Below are 24967 nucleotides of genomic sequence, written 5' to 3' on the forward strand. Positions count from 1 at the left end.
ACGATTATTTCAAGGCCAGTAAACTGAATGAAAAGATTCTAACTTTAAAACAAAATATAAAAAACTTCAGAAACATACATACTCTCATACAGATGTACCATCACTTAATTTTCTATTACCTAAACATCAACCAATCACTGAAGTTTTACCGAATTTCCTTATAAATACTCTCTGAACTGTCTACTCTTTTGATCACTTAGTTCAGAATCCTCTGGACTTTATGATTCTCAATTTGCAAACTGCCTTGCCCGTCAATAAAAGCTCTTTACTTTTAATTTCAACAAGACTCTGTCGCTTTGCTCTATGACAAAATGAAATAAGAAACGTCCTAACTGTAATTATTTCAGCAGAAGAAATTATTCAAATGAGAAGAAAATTTTGTAATATAAATATAGGGAGCCCTGATTGTGCAGTGATTAAGCACTCAGTTGCTAACCGAAAGGTTGGCAATTTGAACACATCAGACACTCCACGGGAGAAAGACGTGGCAGTGTACTTCTGTAAAGATTATGGCCTTGGAAAGCCTATGGGGCAGTTGTACTCTGTCATTTATGAGTTGGAATTGACTCGATGGCAACAGGGGACTATAAATTTACACTATTTCAAAATTTACAAACCAACACATGTGGCATTAAGAAAAAAAAGAAGAAACCAAGCCAGTACTGAACTGATAGTGTTACAGTGAGGAAAAATGTTCAAACATCCAATTTTTTAAAAAGGATTTCTCACTTTCAGAATTTATAGTATATTGCAGGTTTCCCACAGTAGCAAGTTTGCTTTTCTTGCTTTCAGTAGAAACTGTAGAAAGCATGTGCATTAGACTGCAATGACTCATTGTTGCCCAAGATTCTTGTATACATTAGGTATTGACTTGCATATTGTTGAAGCCTGGTTTTAAAATGTGACTTCTTGAAAGATAGAGTAAGACATGGGGGAGGATCCATAAAGAAGGGACATTGATGAACCGCTAATCTCTAATCATCCTTTTATACTTTTCTCATGTTCCAGTGTTAATCATTGTTGCCTTGAAGAGCATGTGTGTGTTATGTAATTATAAGGTCCATTGCTACTCTTCCTAACATCACCTAACAACTCTTCCGTTCTTGGTATCATACCCAGTACTTAGGGTTCCAGCCATTCATATGAAGATTTTTCTTCGGATACATTCTTGTTGTTGTTGTTGTTATGTGCCGTCAAGTCGGACCGACTCATAGTGACCCTTCCTTGGGTTGCTGAGGCAGTATCACTACGGAAGTAGATTGCCCATTCTTCCTTCCGAGGAGGATACATTCTTAGGATATTTCAATTCATATCCTGCATCACCTATCTGATTTACTGCCAACAATTATGCAATTATACCCTCATATTGTGTGTGTGTGAAATAGATGAACACACACACACACATAGATTTGCATATTGAAACCCCTCTGCCCAGAAAGCTTCCACTGACAGTCTAGAATAGGAAGATGCCTCTCAGTAGCAGTCTGTTCTACATTTAAAGATGTCTCCTTACCTCCAGAGCTCTGGTGGCATAGTGCCTAAGGCATTTGACTGCTAAACAGAAGGCTGGCAGTTCAAGCCCACCAGCCACTCCTCGGAAGGAAGGTTGGGTAGTGTTACCGCCTCAGAAACCCCAACGGCAGTTGAGTTTTTTTTTTTCCCCTTTACCTCTGATTTGCCCAAGACTAAGCTCACACTTTCAAATGTCCTCATTTTCCATGACGTTTCAAGCTGGCATTCTAAGAGCAAACTCTTAGCCACACTGCTTCAAACTAGTTTATGGAGCATGACCAGAGAGATATTTCACAGATAGATTTCTCATAGAGTAGAATATGCCTATTAGCTGTAGTTCACATATATTTTTCTTATTCCTGTATATGGTTTCTCATAAATTTTTATTAAGCATTTTAACATGTCTGGTTACAGTGACAACATAAAGCATAAAATCAATATAATTAAATTAAATATAATTATTATCATCATCATTATCATTATTTCTTCTGGATATAAAAAAAAGAAAAACTTACGGGAACGAAAAGGACATTACAATTTCAATGGTGAAGCTAAGTGATTTCAAAATCAGGGAGAAGATAATTTTAATTTCAACATCTCTTTTTCAAAAGGGTTACTACATCTTTAAAATAATGAGTCAAGAGGAAATAACTATGTCTATTTCATATATCAAATTTTAAAAATTCCAAACATTGAATCTTCATAATCTATTTGATAAATTTTAAATTATATGTTTTTTCGTTTAGAATTTTAATTAGATTGGGAGAAATGAAAGAAAAAATAGTCCTCTCTCTGGTTCATATTTAACATCAGTTATCCTAAATTCCTTCAGCTTTCAGATCTGCTTGAGAGGAACTGCCTAAAGTGTGTATTAAAACTGTTTATGCATTGAACTTTTCAAAGAGCTTTTTAAAAGTGGAGTGATATTTCACTGAGTATCAAAAGGTTTTTTTTGTTGTTGTTTTTATTATTTGGTTCTGTTTTTGCTACTACAAAATACATTCTAAGACAAACATACAGCAAAATTCAAGCCAACAGGCTATAATGAATGAGTTATGTTATTTCTAATCTTGAATTTCTAACTACGAAATGGTGAATTGTGTATGCTTATGATTTAAAAAAAAAAAAGTTACAGGTCTGTCCCTTTAAGACTAACAGGCTTCTATTCAGAGATTTTATATTTCTCACACTGACAACTCTGCATCTGAAAGAACTTGATTTCTTTCTGTTTTCTATTCCTTATGTGAATTCTGAAAAGTACATAATAAACAAACTATGCACAGACCATGTGCTCTGCAGAGTCACATCTCTGATGTCTTTTGTAAATTATTCTAAAATGTGATTTGCAGTAATTTCTTTTCTCAAATCTAGACAAGGTACAGCCTGTGGGAAGAAATTACCAACATTAAGAAGTTAATATTTTAGACATTTGGTGGGAGAGAGACCTGTATAATTTTACTTGATTAAAACCACAGAGCTGTTTAACTTGGTCCTGCATTAGAAAGTCAGCAAAATAAGCCATGACCTTAAATGTTTATATAACAGAGCTCTCCTGGTCTCTCTTCTCCGAGGCAAACTTAACCTGTCTTTTAATATAGCTAGGCCAGGACCCCTAAGAATAGCAGAAGAATGTCTGGGTGGATGACATGCTAGTGGATGACACTAGCATCATCTTGCAAGAATTGTGGGAAACTGCAATTCAAAGACTCATCTATTTTGTTTTAATCTCAATTACATGGAAGCTTAATATTATACTGCAAATGAACATTAATTTCTCAATGAATTTATTTATATATTTACTTGTCAAACTTCAATAATTTTATTTTAATGTGATCTCAATGCACATCATAAAGCACAGCTCCTATCTATGTGACCTTTTATTTATTTATTTTTAAACTGGCTTCTATCTATTTGGATTTCCAGAAGCTAGAATAAAAAAATTAGGTTCAAAGGAAGAGATGGTACTGTACTGATACCAGATTTCGTAAGCTGAAATAGCTGGTTATTAGAAAGTTAATGATTTCAGAAAACTTCAATATAAACGTGAGCACTGAAAAGGACCTTAGAAAGAATGATATCCTTCTCCAGAGACTGATCCCTTCTAATAACATGAGCAAAATGATGGAGACGAAGTCTGGCCATTCTTGCTTCTAAGGAGCATTCCTCCAAGACAGATTTGTTTCTTCTTCTAGTAGTCCATGGTACAGTAAATATTCCCCACTAATGCCACAATTCAAATGCATCAATTTTTCTGCGGTCTTCCTTATTCATTGTCCAGCTTTCACATGCATAAGAGGCTAGTGAAAATACCATCCTTGGGGCAGGTGCACCTAACCTTCAAAGGGACATTTTTGCTTTGTAACACTTTAAAGAGGTCTTTTATAGAAGATTTGTGCAATGCAATATACGTTGTTTGATTTCTTGACTGCTGTTTCCATGAGAATTGACTGTGGATCCAAGTATAATGAAATCCTTGACAACTTCAATCTTTTCTCCATTTATCATGATGTTGCTTATTGGTTCATTGGTGAGGATTTTCGTTTTCTTTAAATGGAGTTGTAATCCATATTGAAGGCTATAGTCTTTGATCTTCATCACTAAGTGCTTCAAGTCCTCTTCACTTGCAACAAGCAAGGTTATGTCATCTGCATATCTCCGGTTGTCAGTTTTCTTCCAAACCTGATGGCTGCATTCTTCATATAGTCCAGCTTAGAAGTAGACAAATCATTTAGAATCTTCAGAGTAGGAAGTTCGAATCTTAGACATCTTTCATATACATTTTTACATTCACTCAGCGATGCTCATTTATGTAACCTGATGTTATAAAAATAGTATATACTCTGGTGTGTAGGGCCCATATGTAAGAGTCTCATGGTTCCTGCACTATCCAAAATAATCTAACTCCATCTTCACTCCTGACTGTGTACAAACAGGACAGCACTGATAAAGAGATTATTAATTTATTAAGTGCTAGCTTGCAAAAAGGAGCTCTGGTGGCAGAGTGCCTAAGGCATTTGACTGCTAACCAGAAGGCCACTCCTCGGAAGAAAGGATGGGCAATCTACTTCCGTAGTGATACCGCCTCGGAAACCCAAGGAGGGGTCGCTATGAGTTGGATCCAACTCCACAGCAATGCATTTGGTTTTTGGTTTAGTTTGCCAAAATAATTAAACAGAAATTACTGAGTTCTAGTAGGTCTTAGGTTTTACTCAATTTAGTCATTCATACTTATTTATTCTTTCAACCAATACTTGCTGAGCACCTATGATGTACCAAACCTGGTTCCAGTCACAGCACAGACTATAGGAAGACTCTGCTCTCATAGAACATACAATCTAATAGGGAGACAACAAATAAACAGATAAACAAACAAAAAAGATCAATTTCACTGCACTGTAAATACTATTGAAGCAATTAATCTGGATAGGAAAGAGAAATGTTCTATTTTTGAAAAGGTGGTCTCTCTGAACAGGTGGATACATGAACTATGACCTGCATGATAAGAAAGAGGCAGCTACCTAAGAAGCAGAAGGAAGAGCACTCCAGAAGCAGCCAAGGCTCTGATGTGGAAACAAACCTGGGATTTGGCTACAAGACACTATGCAAGAAGAAACAAGATATAATAGCAGGGAAAAAGCCGCATAAACAGGCAATATAAAAGTTTTGAAATATTTTTCTCATAGACAATTTAAGGATGAGCCTTCTTTTGGAAAATGAGTCTACATAAGTTCATTATTTTATTATATATGTAGGCAGAAGTTCCAGCCAAACTTCTTCACTAGAAAAAAGCTCAAGACATTCTAAGTCATGTGTAATTTACTCATTCAAAATGCATATGGAAAATAAGGCTCAAGTAAGTGCTTAAATATTACTTTGCTTACCAAATATGATAATTAGAGTACTTTGATCACCTTGGAGTCAGTGGATAGCACAAATGGTTACACATCTGACTACTTGCAGAATAATTGCCAACTAGAACCCATTTAGAGGTGCCACGGAAGACAGGCTTGGCAATCTGCTTCCAGAAGGTCACAGCTTTGAAAACCCTAAAGAGCAGTTCTGCTGTGCACACATAGGGTCACCATGGGTCAGAGTCGACTCAATGGCAACTAAGAACAACAACATACTTCAGAACTGCATTCTGTTTAAGCTGGCTTAGGCCCAACATGCAAATTCTCCAAAGTACCAAGGTGTTTACCTCATTCTATTGAATTAGGCAAGTAACAAAATGTTTTTCAAATTATAGTGAGGGTTTTTTTAGTCTTGGTGTAATCTATTTTCATACTACATGTGCTGTATTTGTTATATGCAGAAAACAGCACATATATATTGATCAATAATATACTAGAAGAGCAGGCATCCCTGTAAAGTAAAATATCTATGTGTGTAAATATAAACACCTTGGCTCACCTGAGCCTGAAGGGTAAGGATCACAGCAGCTTTGCAACTAGCTACTGGTGTTACCAAGCCTAGGTGAGTTTCTTTTCCTCTCTGACTTCCATGTATGGTTCAGAAATATAAGGATAGACACACTTACTTACTAGGTTGAAGAGACAATGAACTAAGTGTCTTGCAAATAGACTATAATAGCATTTACAATATGGGTTTTCAATTATACAGATTATATTCTGTCTCTTAAAATGTTAAGGTGTTGCTCACTAAAAGAAAAAAAGTAGAAAAAAGAAACCATATCTAAAGCTCTTTCTGTATCAATCCTCATGTTTCTAATTGTTCTGCTACCTATATCCATCCCATTTTGACTACCTAGTTTCTTTGAAATTTCCACTGTTTATTTCATCTCAGACACACACATGTGCACAAACACAGTAAATCATAGTTAATTGCATGTCTTAAATTAAAAGACAAAAATAATGCACAATTAATTGGAGGAAATTGTTAGCTGGTGAATGAGTCTCCCTCATTATGCGCAGGAACGATGCCAAGGGAGTGTTCCAAGCTAAAAGATTCAGTCCGTGACACTGACAGGATGTATATAGGAATACCCTTTCCAAAGAGCAGTCTGGTCTAAAGAAGCAGACACTTTAAGAAACTCAATATTCCAACTACAGGATATATCACTTTCTCCACAAGGTTGTACAGGACTGTGTAAGCAATACAACAAAACACAACACATTTCCGTGGAGTGGGATCTGACTCATAGCGACCCCTTCTTGGGTTTCCAAGGCGGTATCACCACAGAAGTAGATTGCCCAACCTTCCTTCTGAGGAGTGGCTGGTGGGTTTGAAGCACCGGCCTTCTGGTTAGCAGTCAAATGCTTTAGGCACTACACTACCAGAGCTCCCGGACTGTGCAAGATAGCTAATTATTAGAACCAAAATGTCCATTGATAAGGTACTGATAAGAGACTAGGGTTGGACAATTAATGAAAAAAATCTTAGCTTTTCTAAATGGTTTTGTCATATTTAATAACATGAGAAAATGTTTACAAAATATTATTCTGTGAAAAATGCTTACAAAATACTATGCTTCATTTTTTGAGGATATGTAAAACGTGTGAAAGAAGCAAGAAAAGACTAAAAGGAGGGGGAGAAAGAGAAAAAATATACTGGGAAAATATACAAAAGAATGTTAACATTTTCATCTCTGGGTTGTTCATACTTCCTACATTTTCCATTTTCTAAAAAAAAACCAATTTTTAAATTACATTTCAATTTCTTTCTGAATATACTATAAAATGTCCATTTATTCATAATATTTAAACTGAATTTACAAACATTTTGTTCCAAATGTAACAAAAACATCAACATAAAATTCAAAATTAATATATAATCCCATATAAGGATGTATAGACAATGCCATTGTATCTCTGGTTATATGGACAAAATCAACTTTATAAAAAGGCATTCTATAAATATACCCCAAAAAATGTTCAGTACAATGAAATTCCAATGCAACTACTGATCCCAATATATGCCTTATAGAATCTTAGCACATCATAATAAAATCACTATAAAGTTTTGTTAAATTACTGAGATTGGCAAATTACATAATATATTTATAGTAAAGCCCAATCAAAATCTTGAATGTGAGGAACTACAAGCCTTATTCTTTTCTCCATTCACCTGAACTCCTGTTATTTTGTGACAGACTTTGCATCTAGCTCTCTGGTATAACTTTGATGCTAAAATCAGGCAAAAAACAATATATACACATATGCACATACACACATCTAGTTGCATCATTTTTACAACTAGGTGAGGAAAGGACAAATAAGAAAATTTCCCAATATATCAATAGTCATGCAAACGTTTATTTCATTTTTAAGAAAAAATAATGCACAAAATAAAAAATAATTTACAGTAGATTTATTGCAATGGTATTCAACAGTATACTAATCTTCAATAGATACAAATATTTTCCATCCTCTTTTACTTATTGAGGATTGGGTGGGAAAAGATTATCATATTTCAGCAAAAGCCCAAATTTCAACCTCCGACATCTTATGTCCCAAGAGTAATATTTTCATTCTAATCTTAATGGAGTAAATTTCTAATCAGTGTAGGTATTCAAAAATAATTGAGGTGATAGAATATCAACACATGAACCTGCAAGCATTCTTCTGGCTTGGCAATCAAGTCAACATACTCTGGTATGACGGAGCCAGGGCAATTCAGAAATGTCAGACTTGATCAAGGAGGATACAACAAGTAGCGGTTGCTAGTCAGATTGGCAGTGAGTTGCTCAAAGACAGAGTTTGAAGTAAAGCTTGTAAACTGGAAGAGGTCAATCTTCAAACTTCCAAGAAGGAATGACTTAGAATGGGATCGGGTCAAGTGTCTCCCAACTTTTGCAATGTTATTGAAAACTCTTGAAACAACAGTCACTCTGGAAAGATTAAAAATGTTTCTAGATTTTTAAGCTATTAAAGTCTTCAAGCAGGAGCCCTGGTGGTCCAGTAATTAAGTACTACCCTGTTAACCGAAAGGTTAGCAGTTCAAACCCACCAGGCACTACATGGTAGAAAGTTGTAGAAGTCTGCTTCCACTAAGATTAAAAAAACTCACTGTCATCAAGTCAATTCTAACTCATAGTGACCCCCATTGGGTTTCCAAAGCAGTAAATCTTTACGAAGGTAGATTGCCCCATATTCCTTCCATGGAGTGGTTGGTAGGTTTGAACTGCTAACCTTCTGGTTAACAGTCAAATGCCTTAGGCACCTGGAAACCCTATGGGGCAGTTCTACTCCATCCTATAGGGTTGTTATGAGTCAGAACTGACTCAAAAGCATTGAGTTTTTATGTGTACAGCCTTAGGGCAACATGCTCTGTTGAATATATCCTTTGATGCCCCGAAAAAGTTCAAAAGTTTAAATTCAGGTTTCTTCAAGTTTGGCAATTGTGTTATAGTTAAAACTGGGTGATGAGTAATGGGGATATATTAATACTACCCTACAGTTTTTGAGTATGCTTGACTTTTTCGTAATAAAATGTGGAATGATCACATTTCTTTAAATGTATTTTATTTTTCAAAATTTTACCAGCCACTTGCATATGCATAAAAATGATAAAAATGGTAGAAATGGTGATATCTATCTATCTATCTATATATATATAGATATCTATCTATCTATCTATCTATCTATATATATATATCAGAAGGAGCTCTGGTAGCATAGTGCCTAAGGCACTTGACTGCTAACCAGAAGGCTGGCGGTTCAAACCCACCAGCCACTCCTCGGAAGGAAGGTTGGGCAATCCTACTTCCGTAGTGATACTGCCTCGGAAACCCAAGGAGGGGTCGCTATGAGTCGGGGCCGACTTGACGGCACATTAAAACAACATATATATATTATTATATATATTTTATATATATATATATATATATAAAATATCACAATAAAAAAAACACTGCTTCTCTTTTGGCAATCTGTATTATAAAATCTTACTTATGCTAATGATTATTTAAAATTAAGATAGAATCTTTAAAAATATACCATTATGTTTATATTAAAAAAAAAAAAAAATCTTTCACTCCAGAAAAAAATTTACCATGATCTATGATGACAGAATAAGTTATGCACCTCACCAAATGCAATGCCACCATCTGCCTGGCATTCTCACAGTGTGACAAAATAGACTGGTAATTAACTGCTTTCCTACCGAAATCTGCCAGCTTTAACTCCCCCGTGTCACTGATCAGAAGGTTCTGTGGTTTCAGGTCTCTGTGCAAAATATAACGCTGGTGGATGTAAGACAGCCCTCGCAGCAACTGAAATAAAAACAACTGAAAAACAGGGAGACAAAAGTTAAAATTTGAATACAAATAAATGTCAGTTTCTATATACAGTCTGCCTAGGTCTTGTATTTAGTGAAAATGTGTATCCATCATTAAATGTTTTACCACATTATTTAAGCAGAATATGCAGTATAAGCATGCACTTCCTTAATTCATTAAGATGAAAATCTGAGAATTCCTAACAACCTACTCCGTCAACTAAGACCTCTTCAGTCAGAGAGATTCAATCTATACTCTATAAATTAGGCAAAATGTAAAGAATCAATTCTTTATCTATTTTTTCAGGCCTACAATGATGTTTGAGAGAGTGAAAAACATATCCATAATATTATAAAGATGAAAGAAGCAGATTTGTTTACCAAGTTTATGTGAATGTGCATATTTGATTCCACAGAAACGCCACAAACATGGTACCCATGGATTTACCCATTAACATGATTTAAGGAATAGAAAGATAAGATGATTTGAAATAATTAAAAGAAGAACCAGTCACATGGTCTAATTAATACTACACTGTAATTATATTGCTATTGCACATATGGCCACAGAGATTAGACTGTTGCCTAAAGACAGACATGTACCTTCACTAATTACAGAGGAGACCCAATCTACAGGGAAAAAGAAGTCAGAAAACAGAAATCAAGAACAATACTTTGGCAAGAAATAATTTAAGAAGTGACTGATGGCCTGTCTGTGACATTTCATATTGGATCATATAAAATGTTCCTATTTTGAGAATTAAAAAAAAATGTGATTCACTGGGATTTCCCATAATCTGCTTGAGAAAAAGAGATTTTTTAAAAAAATAATTTACTTGTCAAAATAATCTGATTTGATGCAGTTTTTCTATCAATCTCCTAAGACAAAAATAAAAACAAATGTTCTTATTTTTTAAGTGCCACCAGAATAATATTCTATATAACCAGCTAGTAACCAAATTTCAGGAAAATTTTAAGAGTTTTAAAAGATGGATGGTGTAAGACTATTCCAGAATGTTCAGATGGAAAAGACTAGCTACTGTGTAAGGGCCCTGGAAGCTGGCACTTCTGGAATATTTTCTAACTAATGGTTATGAAAACCAAGTAAGTTTTTTACAAGGAGACTAGTGGAAATCAAAGATGATTTCATCTCAAGTTTATGCATGATAATATTCTGTGGGGCAGAGAAGGTCTAGTATTATTTCCAGTTTCTAAGTTCCAGAAAGTAGAAGTCACTCTGTTTTAATCTAGATGAAAATAGAGGCTCATGAAGCTCAAGAGACTTTTCCTTGTCTCAATCCTCTTGCACAGCAGATGGAAAGACTTCAGTGGGCACCATCGGTAGCAGCTTCCATCCTTACTTCTCACTTCTCTTACCCCCTGCATCCTGAAGTCCAAAGCTTATGATTTCTATGAAAATCCATCTTCTTTCAATTTAGAAGGGAGAAGGCGTGAACAAATAAAGCCACTGTATGTTTTCAAATCATCATTGTTATGTGCTGTGAAATCGAGAGGAAAGCCTGGTGGCAGGGTGATTAAAGTGCTCAGCTAAGAACTGAAAGGCTGGCAATCAAACCCACCAGCCACTCCATGGGAGAAAGATGTGTCAGTTTGCTGACATAAAGATTAAAAAAAAAAAACCCAAACTCACTGTTGTTGAGTCAATTCAACTCATAGCGACCCCTCCTTAGGTTTCCAAGGCAGTATCCCTACGGAAGTAGATTGCCTAATCTTCCTTCCAAGGAGTGGCTGGTGGCTTTGAACCGCCAGTCTTCTAGTTAGCAGTCAAATGCCTTAGGCACTATGCCACCAGAGCTCCCCCATAAAGGAAACCCTGTGGGATAGTTCTACTCTGTCCTACAGGGTTGCTATGAGTCAGAGTCAACTAGATGGCAATGGGTTTGCTTTGGTTTTGGTATATTTTCAAAAGCTTTCTTAAAAAATTAAAAACACACAAAAGCAGACTACATAGCTAATAAACTTAACTTCAGAAATAAATTGATTTTGAAAAGAAACATTTGGCTACTGTGGAAGAAGATAACTAATCTTTGGGACCTAGCAGACACTTGTCAGAATGCAACTGTTTATTTAAAATGCAATGAATTTTAAGAATTTAACAAACACATTGCAATTATTTCAGCTGTTTTTCTATGCATAAAACAAATATTACTTCATTTAATCAGTGTAACCATTTAATGAACTACATACCACTGTTGTTGTTGTTGTTATTTGCTGTCGAGTCGGCCCCGACTGATAGCGACCACTCCTTGGGTTTCCGAGGCAGTACCACTACGGAAGTAGGATTGCCCAACCTTCCTTCTGAGGAGTGGCTGGTGGGTTTGAACCGCCAGCCTTCTGGTTAGCAGTCAAATGCCTTAGGCACTATGCTACCAGAGCTCCTACATACCACTATTAACCCCATATTACTGATGAGGAAACTGTGCAGTTCCTCAAAAACACACAGCGATTAAATGGCTGAGCCAGGACTCAAACCCAGGGAGTATGACTGCAAATTCCAGATTAATATATGCAAAGCACTTAAAACAATGTGCAATTCATCAGAAGTACTCCATTATTAGCTATGATGTTTATTGTCTGCAGCATACACACACACACATGATTACCCTTTCTGCCTGCCAGAGCTTCAAACCGGTTCATTCTGATTCAGAACCTTGCTGAAAATTTGCCTTTCCTCTCTAGATAACACTAAATAAGAATCTATATTGTAAAGATTATGCATGTATACGAATCCCCTAAGGGTCTATAGGGGAGCTCTGGTGGCATAGTGCCTAAGGCATTTGACTGCAAACCAGAAGGCTGGTGGTTCAAATCTACCAGCCACTCCTTGGAAGGAAGGTTGGGCAATCTACTTCCATAGAGATACCACCTCAGAAACCCAAGGAGGGGTCGCTATGAGTCGGATCCCACTTGATGGCAGTCGCTTTTTTTTTTTTTTTTTTAAATAACATATCCTTAAGGCCATTGAGCTGACACTGACTTCAACAAGGTTCTCAGGTATCATTACTCTGTATCACCTGATTCCAAGCAGCCTTACCCACACCCACAGCAGGCTGCTCTTCACCTCTGTACTTTTATTCCTGCTTTCCCTCTGTCTAAACCAAGACTTGTTGCCATCAAGTCAATTATGACTCCTGCTGACCCCCTGTATGCAGAGTACACTGCACTCCATACGCTGTGATCTTTCGGAAGCATATCACCAGGCCTTTCTTCTAAGGCACCTTTTGAGTGGCTCTGAACCACCAGGCTGAGAATCCATCCTCCCTGGAGCCTTCCCTAACTCACCTCCCCAGGCCCTCACCACTTCTACCGGTCTGTGTGAAGTGTGCTCCAGGGACCAATTCTGCACACAACTATCAAAGGATAGTATTTATCCTGCCTCCTTAAATTGCATTCCTTCTTCAGCTTCATATCTGGGCACATACTTAGTACTCTCATACCAGTAATATTATTAGTGAACTGAATTTAGCGACATCTGGATAGCTTCAGATAAAAATAAACAAGTAAGATAGAAAACTCTAGGATGGAATTCTCTAGAAGCTAGGGGCAGAAGTGGATAGATCAAGCAGTCCCAATGGGCTCTTCTTCTAATACCTTTACTAATTAGTGAAAATACATAATCCTCATGCTAATACAGAAGCCATTCAAATAGGACATCACATTAAAAAAGATTAAGAAAACCAGTGTTAGAAGAGGGTGCAACTACACTCCAATTATAATTGTATACATGACAAACTAAGCCCCGTGACAAACTAAAACGTGACAATTTATAGCTCAAACAACAAAAATTGTTACTTCTTTGAGCAATGCAGAAAGTAAAGTCAAAACAAATTTTCACAGAATCAATTCATTCAGGATATATTAAGGGCCACCCAAGTGCCACATGCTATGTCATACAAGAAACATGCAAACAAAGATGAGTAAGATGTAAGTTGTGGTTCTTGCACTGAGGAATTCACTGCTTATTGGGAACAGCAGACAGAGAAATAAATCATTGCCACTTAAATAGTTCTGCACTGAATAACGTAAGATGCACAAGCAGCAGAAGATAAACTAGATGAATGGGACCTTCTAAAAGTTAAATTCTTATGTGCATCAATCAAAAGACCTCTAAAAGAGTAAAAAAGAAAACCTACAGAATGGGAAAAAATGTTTGGCAATAAGATATCAGACAAAGGACTTATCTCCGAAATTTATAGAAAACTCCAGCATGTCAACATGAAAAAGACAAACAACCCGATTAAAAAATGAGCAGAAGACATGAACAGACACTTCACCAAAGAAGATATTCAGGCAGCAAACACACATGAAGAAATGTTTGTGATCATTAGCCATTAGTGAGATGTAAATCAAAACAACAATGTGATACCATTTCACCCCTGCATTAATAGCAAAGTTCCACAAGACAGAAAACAACAAATGCTGGTGAGGATGTGGAAAGATAGGACTCTCATACACTGCTGGTGGGACTGTTAAATGATTCAATCACTGTGGAAATCAGTACGGTGATTCCTTAAAAACTTGCAAATATAAATACCATTAGATCCAGCAATGCTATTACTAGGTATATATCCTAAAACAGTGAGAGGCAGGGCATGAACAGATACATGCACACCCATGTTCATCGCAGCACTATTCACAAAAGCAAAGTGATGGAAACAGCCTAAATGGCCATCAACCAAGAAATGAATAACCAAACTGCAGTACATACACACAATGGAACAGTATGCAACCCTAAAGAATAATGTAGAATCTGCAAAACAGCGCATAATGTGGATGAACTTGGAGGACATTATGCTGAGTGAAATAAGTCAATCACAGAAGGACAAATATTGTATTAGTCCACCATTGTAAAAAGTCAAGGAAAAGTTTATACATGGAAGGAAACTTTCTTTGCTGGCTACTAGGGATTAGTGGTAGTGGTGGGGTTGTCTAAACTCCCAGGTAGGGTGGGGTGTAAAACAATACACACACACACACACACACACAAATTATTAGTTCTTGCCAGAGAAAGAGGAAGCTTTTGTTTTGGGGACATTGAGTTTATGCTAATGGTGGTGGAATATTTTGGAAAAAGACACCAATAATAGCGGCACAACATGAAAAACATCATCAATATTCCTGAACTGTAAATGGTCAAGTTGCTATGTTGGCAACTGTCTTGTTTGTGTTTTTACCACAGTAAAAGTAGGGGAAAAAAAAAGGTTCTGCATCGAACAACACAAACACCATAAAAATGACAGGGGCAAGGACTTCAACAACATTGAAACCATTATAAAACATGGTGTTTTACAAATAATATTTTAATGTGCTGAAGAGAATCCACACTGCTAGCTAGAGATACAAAGGCAATAAAGAGTTAAACAGAAGGCCCCTGCTCATTGGGAATGATTTAAGTCTTGGGAGCTTCTTCAGACAACCAAGCAATTACCTAACTTTCCCGAGCTCAGTAAATTTTTGTACCTAACTCTCAACACATTTCTCTGAGAAAGTCACTTGGCTGTTATATAAATCATGACACAACAATTTATACTTGATTTATTTTTACTGTGAGGAAACAATAAAGACCACCAAAGACGGAATCACACCAAAGTAATAGTTAAGAATCAGCTTTGCTGCTTGCTAATAGAACTGGTAAATTGCTATGGAATCTCAGGCACTGGAAAGAAAGGGAGATTAATACTAATAAATGGCTTATTCTATGTTAAAGATTGTTGAAAGTGCTTTCACATATATTATTGACTCTTTTATTGTTGTCAGTTGCTCAGACTCATAGAAACTAACATACAACAGAATGAAATGCTGCCCAGTCCGGAATCATATTTACAAACACTGATACGCAAAAATCCATCGTTGCAGCCCCTATGTATTTTGAGTGTATTTCCTCCTATCCCTGGCAAGAGCCTAGGGGGCCCTCATCTACCACAGACAATATTCTGTTGTGATCCATAATGCTTTCGTTGGCTAATTTTTGAAAGTAGATTGCCAGGCCTCTCTTCCTTGTCTGGAAGTGCCACTGAAACGTGTCCACCATGGGGGACACCTTGCTGGTAACTGAAATACCTGTGGCACAACCTCCAGCATCATAGCAACCTACAAACCACCACAGTATGCCAAGCTATCTTTCCATCTGTACTTTTTATTCTTCTTTTAAATTCAAACAAATGAGAAAACTCAGTCTCTCAGAGCACAAGAAACTTACCTATGTCAACGAATTGGTGCTGTTGTTAGGTGTTGTTGAGTCTGTTCCAACCCTATGTACTATGTATGACATACTGTTTGCTCCTGCACCACCCTCAGAATGGTTGCCATTTTTGAACCCATTCTGGCAGATACTGTGTCAGTTCATTTCATTGAGGATCTCCCACTTTTTTGCTGACTCTATATTTTACCAACCATGGTGTCATTCTCCAGGAATTGGTCCCTCCTGATAACATATTAAAGTATGAGATGAAGTTTCACCTTTCTCACTTCTAAGGATCATTCTGGCTGTACTTGTTCCCAGACAGATTTGTCATTCTTACGGTAGTCCATAACCAAAAAAAAAACAAACTCTGCCATCGAGTCGGATCCGATTCATAGTGACCCCTCCTTGGGTTGCCGAGGCAGTATCACTACGGAAGTAGATTGCCCAATCTTCCTTCCAAGGAGGAATGACTGGTGGGTTTGAACCACCAGACTTCTGGTTAGCAGTCAAATGCCTTAGGCACTATGCCACCAGAATATATGGTATATTCTTTGCCAACACCATAATTCAAATGCATTAATTCTTCTTCAGTTTTCCTTATTCATTGTCCAGCTTTTGCATGCAATGGAGGGATTGAAAATAGCATGGCTAAGGTTAGCTGCACTTTACTCCTCAAGGTGACATCTTTGCTTTTGAACACTTAAAAGAGGTGTTTTGCAGATTTGTCCAAAGCAATACGTCATTTGATTCCCTGACTGCTGCTCCCATGAGCATTCCCAAATAAAGGGAAATCCTTGATAACTTCAATATTTTCTCCATTTCTCATGATTTGTTTATTGGTCTAGCTGTGAGGATTTTTTTTTTCTTTATGTTGAGGTGCACTCCATACAGAAGGCTTTAATCTTTGACCTTCATCAGTAAGCACTTGAAGTCTTCATTTTCAGAAAGCAAAACTGTGTCAGCTGCATATTGAAAGTTGTTAATGAGTCTTCCTCCAATCCTGAGGCTGAGTTCTTCTTCACATCCCGCTTCTTAGATTATTTGCTCAGCATACAGATTAAGTGTGGAGAAAGGATATAATCCTGATGCACACCTTTCCTGATTTTAAATCACACAGTAGCCTCTTGTTACGTTCGAACAACTACCTCTTGGTCTATGTAAAGGTTTCTCATGAGCACAATTAAATGCTCTGGAATTCCCATTCTTCTCAATATTATCTATAATTTATTATGATCCACACAGTCAAATACCTCTGCAAAGTCAATAAAACACAGATAAAGATCTTTCTGGATATCTCTGCTTTCAGCCAAGATCCATCTGACATCAGCAACAATATCGCTCATATTACATCCTCTTCTGAATCTGGCTTGAAATACTGGTACTTCCCTGCTGAAGTACGGGTGAAATCATTTTTCTGCAGGAAAACTGTACTTAAGTGTGATATTAATGAAATTTTCATATTCTGTTGGATCACCTTTCTTTGGAATAGACACATATACGATGTCTTCCAGTCACCTGGTCAGGTAGCTATCTAAATTTCTTGGCATAGACAGGAGAATGCTTCCAATGTGGCATCTGTTTATTGAAAATATCTCAATTGGTATTCTGGCAATTTATGGAGCTTTGTTTTTGCCAATTTCTTCAGTACAGCTTGGACTTCTCCAAAAGTACCATCAGCCCTTAATCATATGCAACTTCCTTGAATGGCTGAACTTCGAACAATTCTTTTTGATACATTAAGTGTGCATTCCTTCCATCATCTTTTGATGCTTCCTGCATCGTTCAGTTTCCTATCCCTAGAATCCTTCAATATTGCAACTTGAGGCTTTGAATTTTCCTTCAGTCCTTTGAGCTTGAGAAGTGCTGAACGTGTTCTTCTTTTTTTAGTTTTCTAATTCTAGGTCTTTGCTTTGTTATAATACTTCACTTTATCTTCTTGAGCCATCCTGTGAAATCTTCTGTTTAGCTCTTTGCATCATTTCTTCCTTTTGCTTAGCTACTCTACATTTCAGGTAAGTTTCAGAGTCATTTCTGGCATTATTTTTTCTTTTCTATCATTTTAATGATCTTTTGCTTTCTTTTGATGTGCTTGATGTTATCTCACAACGTGTAGTTCATATACTGCTTGTGAACTTTCCATTAAGCCTCAGTATTTTATATGTAGTGGATGTATAATAAATACATGGATGGATAAAATTATGCACTCAATGTAATCAAAGTGCTTTTATTATTAAGTGAATCTAGCTTTGTAAAAGCCTGCATTAACATATTATATAATCAGCATATGATTCCTGAATTTCTGTTTTTGCCATTTAAAATCCTCTTAGAATAAGTAACACAGCAGAAGACAGCTTTGTGTACTAAAGACAATAAATTAACACGTTCGAAACTCCCTTCCCACCTTTCTACTGCAGGAGCTGCAAGGGCTTCCTAATACCCTGATTGGCACCTCAGGATATTCTGTTTAACATTTATAAAAAGAGACTCCTCAAAATTCTTCAGTGTGATCACTGAAGATTTATATTCTAGTTTGAATATATTTCCTTTTTGAAATAAAAATCCCAATGGGAAAATGTCCTAACTAGCAATGATATGATGAATAGGGATACTCTTGCCAGCAGCACATCTATCTATACCCCAGTGTCTTGTCATCTCCAGCAGAAAGCAGCTCATATTCTCAGTGCCATAACATACTCTTCTTGGGAATAACCCTTAATACTTCATCTATTTCTTTCTGAAACTCTTTTGACTTTAAATGGGTAAAAAACAACAAGATAGGGTCTTTTTTACCAGAACTTTTAAAGTAAGTTTTTAAAGGTACACATTATTAGACTCAATATCTTGTATTTATTTCTCAGAAGAATAACTGGTACCTGCAGTAAGCAAGGTTTTATAACCCCTCACCACCTTCGATGTGTGATCAAAAGAAGCCTTTTGTCCTTATGTCTTGAATTCTTAGCTTCAGTGAATGGTATGAAATATATGCAACATTTAATATATATGGTGCCACTTAATAAAAACCAAGCACAAACAACAACTTGCAGTAACACAAGATGTGGGTCAACTTCTTTAAAACATGTAAGGTCTTTCAAGATATAATCCACCAAGAACCTGATGTCGTTTAGTCCTTTCAAACTCATGGCAAGCCCATGTGTTGCAAAGTAGGACTCTTCTACATAGGGGTTTCATGTCTGTGACCTTTCGGAAGCAGATCACCAAATCTTTCTTCTGAAGTAAGCTGTGTGGGTTCTAACCACCAAAATTTTGACTAGTAGCCATGCTTAGCTATCTGTACCCCCCAGGGACAGAAGGCCTATTAGAGCTGTTAGCAATGAACCATATGCCTTATCTGTACCATCATACAAATATAGTCAACCTGCTATTCTGTCAACTAGGGACTAAGCTCAGGATTTCTCTATCTTAGGTTTCTCATCTTGAAAATGACTAACTAAATCTTAGATATCTCTAGTACCATTCAAGCTGTAAAATTATATGAATGCTACGTTTTATGAGTAACAGAAGTAGCAGAGCGTCTAACGATCAAAAACTATAAATAACAGGCACTTATTGAGTGCTAAGGAGCTCTGGTAGCACAGTGCCTAAGGCATCTGACTGCTAACCAGAAGTCTGGTGGTTCAAACCCATCAGCCACTCCGTGGAAGCAAGACTAGGCAGCCTACTTCCATAAAGATTTACCGCCTTGGAAACCCAACTGGGGTTGCTATGAGTTGGAATCAACTCGACAGCAGTGCGTTTGGTTTTCTGGCTTTTTTTTATTGAGTACTTACCACATAGACATCATGTCTTACCACAATAGACATTGTGTTGACTGCTTCATAGCCATTAGATAATTTAATTCTAACAACACCTCTACCAGGCAGGTATTATTATCACTATTTCACAGATTTAAAAAAAGACTCAGAGAAATTATGTGAATTGGCCAAAGGAACACAAAGCAAGAAATGGGTAATGCAAACAGTTGAACCCCTGTTTGTCTTGCTCTGACTTCCACAATCAAGAGTAATGCTAAAATAAAAGTTTTTGTACTATTTGACTAAAGTCAGAGACACACTGTGTAGACCCAAGGTTAGAAAATGTTGAAGTCATGAACCAAAGTTACACATGGGTAATAAATACTATGTCCCATGTTTGATGCTGTAAAAAAAGCCATGTTGTTGTTGTTGTTATGTGCCGTCGAGTCGGCCCCGACTCATAGCGACCCCTCCTTGGGTTTCCGAGGCAGTATCACTACGGAAGTAGGATTGCCCAACCTTCCTTCCGAGGAGTGGCTGGTGGGTTTGAACCGCCAGCCGTCTGGTTAGCAGGCAAGTGTCTTAGCCACTATGCTACCAGAGCTCCCTAGGGTGCACAAATATTAAGTTAACCATATTTTCAACTTTCTAGAAATGAAAAATAATTAGAAAGTTTGAGTCCCAAAACTATTTAATGAATGTCAAAATATTATATAACATGGATCAGATTAGATGTGCAATATTGTCTACTTCAATTTTTAAAAGCCACAGAATGATTCATCATGATTCATTGAATTTAGTAGTGCTTTGAAATATCTAATTCAAAATATCACATTTAATTTGTAACAAATGTATACAATATACACCCAAATAGTTTCTATTTTACAAAGCATTGTTGAAATTCTAAGCACTGATTTTTTAAAAATGATGATGTATATTTTGTTATGTATATTTAAACCATAACTTTATTAAAAAAAATACTTAGAAGGTTATAAACCCACCCACTGCCATAAATTTAATTCCAATTCATAGTGATCCTATAAAACAGAATGGATTTGTCCTACAGGGTTTCCAAGGCTATAAATCTTTATAAAAGCAGAATGGCACATCTTTCTTCTGCAGAGCTGCTGGCGGGTTCAACTGCCGACCTTTCAATTAGGAGGCCAGCACTTAACCATTGTGCCATCAGGGTTCCTACAAAGATACAAAGGAGAGAGAAATAAAACCCCAGATATCAAAAATTATGGTATAATTCAAGGGTCACCTAGAACATATTTTACACTACTTAGTGTGCTAGTCACCAGCCACTCCTCGGAAGGAAGGTTGGGCAATCCTACTTCTATAGTGATACTGCCTCGGAAATCCAAGGAGGGGTCGCTATGAGTCAGGGTCAACTCGACAGCACATAACAATGACAGTGTGCTAGTGGGATGATAAACAGACATATATGCAAGCCAGGACATCAAGTCAGAGAGGAAACTCAACCTTGTGCTGTGTACTTCAAGTAGGTACAACTTTTGGAAAATCTGAGTTGCAGGAAGTTCACCTTGTCACACTTTTCTGCTCTTTTTGAGTTTTTCCATTCAACTTTCTGGATTTTTGTTCTACTCTCTCAATGTCCTGAGATACTTACTATGTTTCATTATTCCTAGATAATATAATGACAATTTAATTTGCATCACCTAAGATATTTGAATGATAATATGCTATTTCTCAAGATGATAACTTTCTAGAAAGAAGTAACTGAAAATATGAGTTTCAGAAGGTTGGGAGACCTCCTTGTTTGCATAGTTTCTATAATCCTTTCTGTAATCCTTGAGCTTGCCAAGTAAGTCAGCTTTCCATTCTGACCTCTCCTCCTGCTTCAATGCAATGGTGGTTACCAAACAAGTGGTTGTTCCACTCTCCAAGGAACAGGCTGATTGATGCCATAGGATCTAGATCTGGGAGACTTACAAGGAACCAATAAGGCCTGTAAGACAGTTGTTTTGTTTTTCCAACTTCTGTAAAAGAAGCTCTACTATAGCAAGTATGTTCCCAAGTTATTGGAGTTTGTATATGTGTTAAAGAAAGTAGGGAGGGTGAAGGTTGAGTCTTCTCTTTAATAAAATTGATTATCAGCCTAAAATTAGCATTAGAAATAATACTTACATGAGTAGGAACTCTTGAAGACAAGATGATCAAGTTTCCACTGTTGTATTTACTAGTTATTCAATATAATTTCCCAAACAAAAAGTGAAATAGTAGTTCCAAGGAATTCAAACAATCTAGTCTTCTCAGGACCTGTCATTGTCAACTTTCTGCCTATCTATCTAATTCAGAATTAAGCAACTGACTTGACTGATACATGCTTTTTAGAACTAAAAAGAAACAGCATGATGAATTCTGGAAGGAGAGTGGCATAAACAAACCACTGCCCTGACCTTCTCCCATAAATGCAACAAAAAATACAAGGAGACAGTGCTTGGCTTTGAGGAACTCTGAATTCCAGAACAGAGGAAAGCAGTGGGGATCTGCAGACAGGCAAAATTTAAAAAAAAAAAAAAATCAATGAGTTCCATGTGGTAGGAAAATCTCATCTTCCACTATCCCCACCCTTTCTAGCCATGCGGGACACGAGTTGCTGTGAACTGGGGCAGTGGCCCCAGAAGAAGAGTTTTATTCTCTTACTACCATAGCCCTTTCCTGTACAGAGTCAGAACCTCAAGCTTCTGCTTAAGACAGACCCTCCACAACAATGCAGACCTCCTTGGGGGTCTGTTTGGAGTATACTGTACTTCCTTCACCTGGAGACTACCTGCTACAAGACTACTGTGCATTGCTACAGAAGGCCCCTGCAGTTGAGTCTACTCTTATAGTCAATACTCTACCTGCCTGCCTGCACACTCCACAGTTCAGGCCTCCGAAACCAAGAGGACATACCTCTCAGAGAGTCAGTTCAGGTCTGTCTGCTCCCTCGTTCAGTCAGTGCTAAGGACTGCTGACCAAGGCTACTATGTGCTAAGAAGCAGGCATGTTAAGTGGAGGTTACGTCGATAGCCAACATACTCCGGGGGCCTCTGATAGCAACAAGACTGACCTCCCCGGGGTCCATGTGGAGTGTGTCAGAATATCCCTGACCCAGACAACACTGGCTACAAGCCTATTGCAAACTGCTACAGAACGCCCATGCAGGGGCCTCTATGAGTCAGGGCTGACTCCACATCACATAACAAAACAACAACAACAACAATATTAAACATAACTGAAGGACTAAGGGAAAATGCAGACAAAGAACTAAAAGAAATAAGGAAAACAATGTAAGAACAAAATGAAGATCTCCAAAATGAGACACGGCAACTGAAACAGACAACAACTGAAATAAGAAACACAACAGATTTAATCAGGCAGAAGAAAAAATCAGCTAATTAGAGGAAAAGACAGTCAACATAACATGTTGAATAACAACAAAACGGAAGGCTCAAGAAGGCTAAGCACAGTTTAATGGAATTATGGGATAACATCAAAAGACTTAATATATCATGGGAAATCCATAAAAAGATGAGAGAGCAAGAGAAAGGGACAGAAAGAAAATTTGAAGAAATAATTACACAAAAATTTTTCAATCTAATGAATGACACGAATCTACAAACCCAACATGCTCAAAGAACCCTAAACAGAATATTCAAAGAGATCTACACCAAGACACATCAGTTAGGCCCTCAAAAAGTACAGATAAAGAGAGAATCCTGGAACCAGTGAGAGAAAAGCAAACAGTCACATAGAAAGCATCCCTAATAAGATTAAGTGCTGATTTCTCCTCAGAAATGTTGGAGGCTAGAATGATATATGTCAAGTGTTTAAGGGAAAAACAAACAAACAAACTTGTCAACCAAGAATATTACCCCCAGTGAAACTATCCTTCAAGGATGAAGGTGAAATTAAAACATCCCCCAGACAAACCAAGGTTTATCCACCAGATAAGCCATACAATGAAACACCTATGGGAGTTCTGTACGTGGAAGGGAAAGACACTAGAAAGTAATACAAAGACATACATAAAAAGAAAGAGCCCTAATAAAGGGAAATTCATGAACAAGTATAAGGGCTAGTAATAAGGTATTTAATACTGTTTTGTTCTTCATGGTTTTTAATAACAAATATATAAAAGGAAAGAATAAAATTGTGTTACAGAGCACATGAAATATAAAGATGTAATTAGTGATGATAACAACAAGAACTATGGGGGAAAGGAACGGTATAGATACAGAATTTCTTATGTGTTACTGAAGTTAAGTTTGTACCAACTTAATCTAGAATGTTACAAATACAAGCTCTTTCGTGTAATATTCATGGAAACCACTAAGAAAATATATAAAGAACATCACAAAAGGAAAGAAGGGAACCAGACAGTCCCAGTATAATAAAACAACAATACACAAAAGCAAGCAGTATTAAAGGACAGACAAAAAAGACTTAAGACAACAGAAAACAAATAACAAAATGGCAGAAATAAATCACTTCTTATCAGTAATTACAGTGAATGTAAGTGGACTAAATGCTTCAATCTAAACGCAGAGGTGGTAGAATGGATAAAAAACATGATTCAACTATGTGCTATTTACAAGAGACATACCTTCAACCCAGGAACACAAATAGTTTGAAGGTATAAGGATAGGAGAAAATATTCCATGCAAATAATAAACAAAAGAGAGCTAGAGTAGGAACCTTATTATCAGAGAAAGGAGACTTTAACACAAAATCTGATAGAAGAAATAAAGATGGACATTATATAGTGATGAAACAGTCAATCAAGATTTAACAATCATAATACACTCAACATTGGAGCATTCAAATATATAAGGCAAACACTGATAGAACTGAAGGAAAGATAATACAAAAATAGTTGGAGACTTCAATACACCACTTTGAGTATTGGACAGGACATCTAGCAACAATATCAACCAGGAAACAGAGACCTGAATGACAGTAGACTCAACAGACACATATAGAACATAACCAAAACAAAATCCATTGCTGTTTAGTTGATTCTGACTCGTAGTGACCCTATAGGGTTTCCAACTTCATAAATCTTTCTGGAAACAGACTGTTACATCTCTCTGCTATGGAGCGGCTAGTGGGTTCAAAGTGCTAACTTTTTGGTTAGTAATCAAGCACGTAACAATTGTGCCATCAGAGCTATACACAGAATACTCCACCTCCACTCAAAAATAGCACAATATATTTCTACTTCAATGCGCATGGATCATTCTTCAGGAAAGAT

General features: G+C 36.9%; 1 protein-coding gene across 1 annotated transcript in view; it reads right to left on the reverse strand.

Annotated features, from left to right (window-relative positions):
• The window catches only part of CDK14 (cyclin dependent kinase 14), an 835387-nt gene that overhangs the window by 271641 nt on the left and 538779 nt on the right, over window positions 1-24967 (reverse strand). Inside the window, exon 8 of the mRNA XM_007939825.1 lies at window positions 9634-9757. Within this exon, the coding sequence (XP_007938016.1) occupies window positions 9634-9757 (124 nt within the window). The remainder of the gene's footprint in view (window positions 1-9633; window positions 9758-24967) is intronic.

The sequence above is a fragment of the Orycteropus afer genome, unplaced genomic scaffold (genome assembly GCF_000298275.1).
Source record: "Orycteropus afer afer isolate SDZICR_OR568_19922 unplaced genomic scaffold, OryAfe1.0 scaffold00063, whole genome shotgun sequence".
Taxonomy (NCBI): Eukaryota; Metazoa; Chordata; class Mammalia; order Tubulidentata; family Orycteropodidae; genus Orycteropus; species Orycteropus afer.